The 3257-nt window shown below is 56.6% G+C and overlaps 1 protein-coding gene across 1 annotated transcript in view; it reads right to left on the bottom strand.

The window, feature by feature from the left end:
• Window positions 1-3257, bottom strand: part of LOC104073353 (GTPase HRas) — a gene marked incomplete at its 3' end in the record, with an annotated part of 5287 nt that overhangs the window by 148 nt on the left and 1882 nt on the right. Inside the window, exon 2 of the mRNA XM_009573077.1 lies at window positions 94-290. Coding sequence (XP_009571372.1) covers window positions 94-290 — 197 coding nt within the window. The remainder of the gene's footprint in view (window positions 1-93; window positions 291-3257) is intronic.

The raw sequence follows: 3257 nt of genomic DNA, 5'->3' as shown, positions 1-3257 counted from the left end.
GCCAGTGCGTCCACCGCGGGGCCTGATCTAAAATGGAGGGCATGAGGGTGCAGCGGCAAGGCCTCCCCTTTGCACGGGCAAGAGGGAAGGGGCCCTTCCCGGGATACCGACCTGTACTGGTGAATATCTTCGAAGGACTTGGTGTTGTTGATGGCAAAGACGCAGAGGAATCCTTCCCCCGTTCTCATGTACTGGTCTCTCATGGCACTGTACTCCTCTTGCCCTGCGGTATCCAAGATGTCTAACAAGCAGGTCTCTCCATCGATGACGACTTGCTTTCTGTAGGAATCCTGCAGGCCAGGAGAGGGAAAGGGAGGAGGATGCGTTAAGGGAGGGCTCGGGTCCGGCCAAGCGAAGGGATGCAGCGAGTGCATCCCTGGGAAGATGCCAGGTCACGCTCTGCCTGGGTTTAGCTCCCATTAAATAGCAGACTCAATCGATTGTTTCAAAAAAGGGAGGGAAAGGAAGAAGAAGAAGAAAAAGAAGAAGAAGAAAAAAAAAAAGGGAGCAGCTGAGCAGGTTTGCCCTTCTCTGGCAGAGCCACAGAGAAGACAGCCCCTGGCTTGCTCTCCCCATTCCCAGCCCTGCCTCTGGCAGACCAGGGGCAGCTTTGTCTCTACCAAGTCGCATAGCCCTCGACAACTATTTTCCTAAGCTTTATTTAGTCCCGGCTAATCCCTTCTGCTGCCGCCCTGCCTGGGCGCTGGAAGGGGATACCCAGGGAAGGCGGCTCCGGCCGGCCAGGGCTTCCAGCCACCATCTGTGATCTGCAGGGCTGGAAGGTGTTTAAGATCACCTGGAAATCCAGCACCTCCAACGCATCTCAGATCAGGCACCAGAGGCAATATGCCACCAGTAAGGCTGCAAACTGGGCTTGATAGTAAACCTCTTCTTCAAACATGAGAGAAAGAAAAAAAAAAAAAAAAATATCACGCTGCGAGAAGGGTGTTTCCCACAACCGGTCTGTGCCCAGAGGGCTCCAGGAGAGGTAAGGACTATCCAGGCAGGTCCTTTGAAGTTGGGGGTTTTCCCTGCAGCAGAGGCAATCGCAACTTATCGCAGATGTGAGAAGGCCTGGAAATCACCCAGGGCGTCCCTCAAAAGGTTTCATTTTCAAGGCAGGCTCCTCAAAGCACTGCTCCTCCCCACCATGCCTCTCCCCTGTGCCTGGTCTCATCAGCAGGGATGCTGTGTGGAGGAACAGCCTCATCCCTCTCGGATAGCCGTCCCCGGGGTACAGCACAGCATCCCCGACTCTCAGCAAGAGAAGGAAGCCAAAACCAAAGGTATGAAAAAGGTGCAAGTCAGCAATATGACCACGACAGCCACTCACAGAGGCTACAGCTGCAGTTTAAAATTAATTCAAATGTCTGCTGCTCTTCCAATGACCACAACAATGTTATCAGATGAGCTTTGCAGGTCTGCAGACAAACAGCCGACACAGCAAAGGTCACCGACAGGACCAGCAGCGGCACAGAAAGGGAATAGGGCCAACGTGGCCTCCACCCTTTGGTTCATTACTACAACGTCAGCTACTGGGGCTAATTAAAGTCTTTCCTCACCTTGTGGAAAGGGCCGCGAAATCAGAGATGAGATCTGCTCTGCCACGACCTTCTCAGCCGTGCCTTCCCAAAAAGGGGACTGCTGACCCACCGGGAATAAGCGTGGAGTGACGGGCTGGCTTCCAGCCGACCGCTCTGAAGGCAACTGGCAGAGTGCCCTGCAGGGGTGTGCTCCCATCTCCAATCAATGATGTACCTGGGGCCTCCTTGGTGCAGGGTAGAAGAGCACTGGTTCCACCTCCGGGGTCCCAGTGCCTGGCAGGGACCGGCAAAGGGGACCCCAGTGCCTGCTCTGCCCAGCAGAACATCCTCCCAGCCCGGCGCCCGGGCTTGTGCCCAGAGGACCAGCCCCTCAGCACACGTGTTTGCAATTAATTGCTGAGTCCCCAGTCACGGGAGGTCTCACCAGCAGACAGCACGCCTACGGAGATGCGATCCCACACCTCAGCTCAGGTCATCAACAGGCCAGCCAGCTCACTAACGAAGCAAAGGCATTAACAGCCTTGCAGGGGATGCTTTGCACCTCACCTCCCGAAGCGAGGGGACAAGCTCTCCCCACCCTTGCTTTGTGTCCAGCTCCATCCGAACCCCCCCGGGATGCTCAGGATGGCGGCTCAGCCGTCCCTGCCACGCTGCCAGGTGACCTGGCTGCCTCGCCCCCACCAGCCACTGGCACCCCGCAGCCTCAATGCTCCTCTGCAGCCCCCCCATGTCCTACCCCCCCTTCTTGCACAAGGGAAAGTGGCCGGACCCCGATGCGAAGCGCCAGGCGGCAGAAACTCCGCTTGGAGTTCAGACTCAGGATCCCAGACGGATGCTGGGAGCACCCCAGGCGTGCTGAGGGACCAGGCCAAGAGGTCCATTTGTTAAACACTACAGTCAGGATACGACCAGAGGCTTGAGAAGCCCATCACTAGCTAACTGCTAAAAGCTGGAAGACGAAGCGCAGAATTTCTCAACACAGTCCGACTCTTTACTCCATCCCTGCTCATTCGCCAGGGGACACTGCCGGCAGCATGAATTTCCTTGGTGCCTTGGCCCTCCCGTTCCCAAAATAAAGGTCTTAAGGCTCCTCGGCAGCCCAAGAGCAGGCGTCCAAGCGCGTGCGTTAGCGGGTTGGCCGGCGTTAAGTTACAAAGCCAGACGGGAGGGCAGGAGGGGAGCAGGCACGCAGTCAGGGTCTCTGCCCCAGAGAGGGGATAAACTCACTTCTCCACCCCTCCTGCCCTGGGCAGCATCTTCTCAGCGCACCCCGACCCGCTCGCACCCGCCTTTGCAGCGCAGCCTGCGCTCGAGTCATTTAAGCAACGGGTAAAGCCTCTGCTCCGTGCACGTATACTCTTTTTTTTTTCCCTTTTATCCTGCTCATTTCAGCATTGCTGTGCTGTTTGTTAGCCGGCTGAACAGTCAGAGTCAGCTCCTGGGCATGATCCAAAGCAGCTTAGTCACAGGAGGGTGGTTTGTTGGTCACATTCAGATGGCCGGCAGGTAACTCTCTCTGAGTCCTAAATCCCCATAAAATGAAGCATAATTAAAAGGAGTCACCCTGGAATGAGTGAGAAGATGGCCAGGGTGGGGGGGATGCGGGGCACGACCGAGGGAGCTGCAAAGGCATCAGGGCTGGTGGGACCTGCAGCTGGAAAAGCAGCGGGGGCGAGAGGGGTAAAGAGTAGCTTGTGGCTGGCGGAGGGAGAG

Source organism: Fulmarus glacialis, unplaced genomic scaffold, assembly GCF_000690835.1.
Source record: "Fulmarus glacialis isolate BGI_N327 unplaced genomic scaffold, ASM69083v1 scaffold28882, whole genome shotgun sequence".
In the NCBI taxonomy this organism is placed as follows: domain Eukaryota; kingdom Metazoa; phylum Chordata; class Aves; order Procellariiformes; family Procellariidae; genus Fulmarus; species Fulmarus glacialis.
Note: the sequence above shows the minus strand (reverse complement) of the source record. Positions and strands in the feature narration are given on the sequence as shown.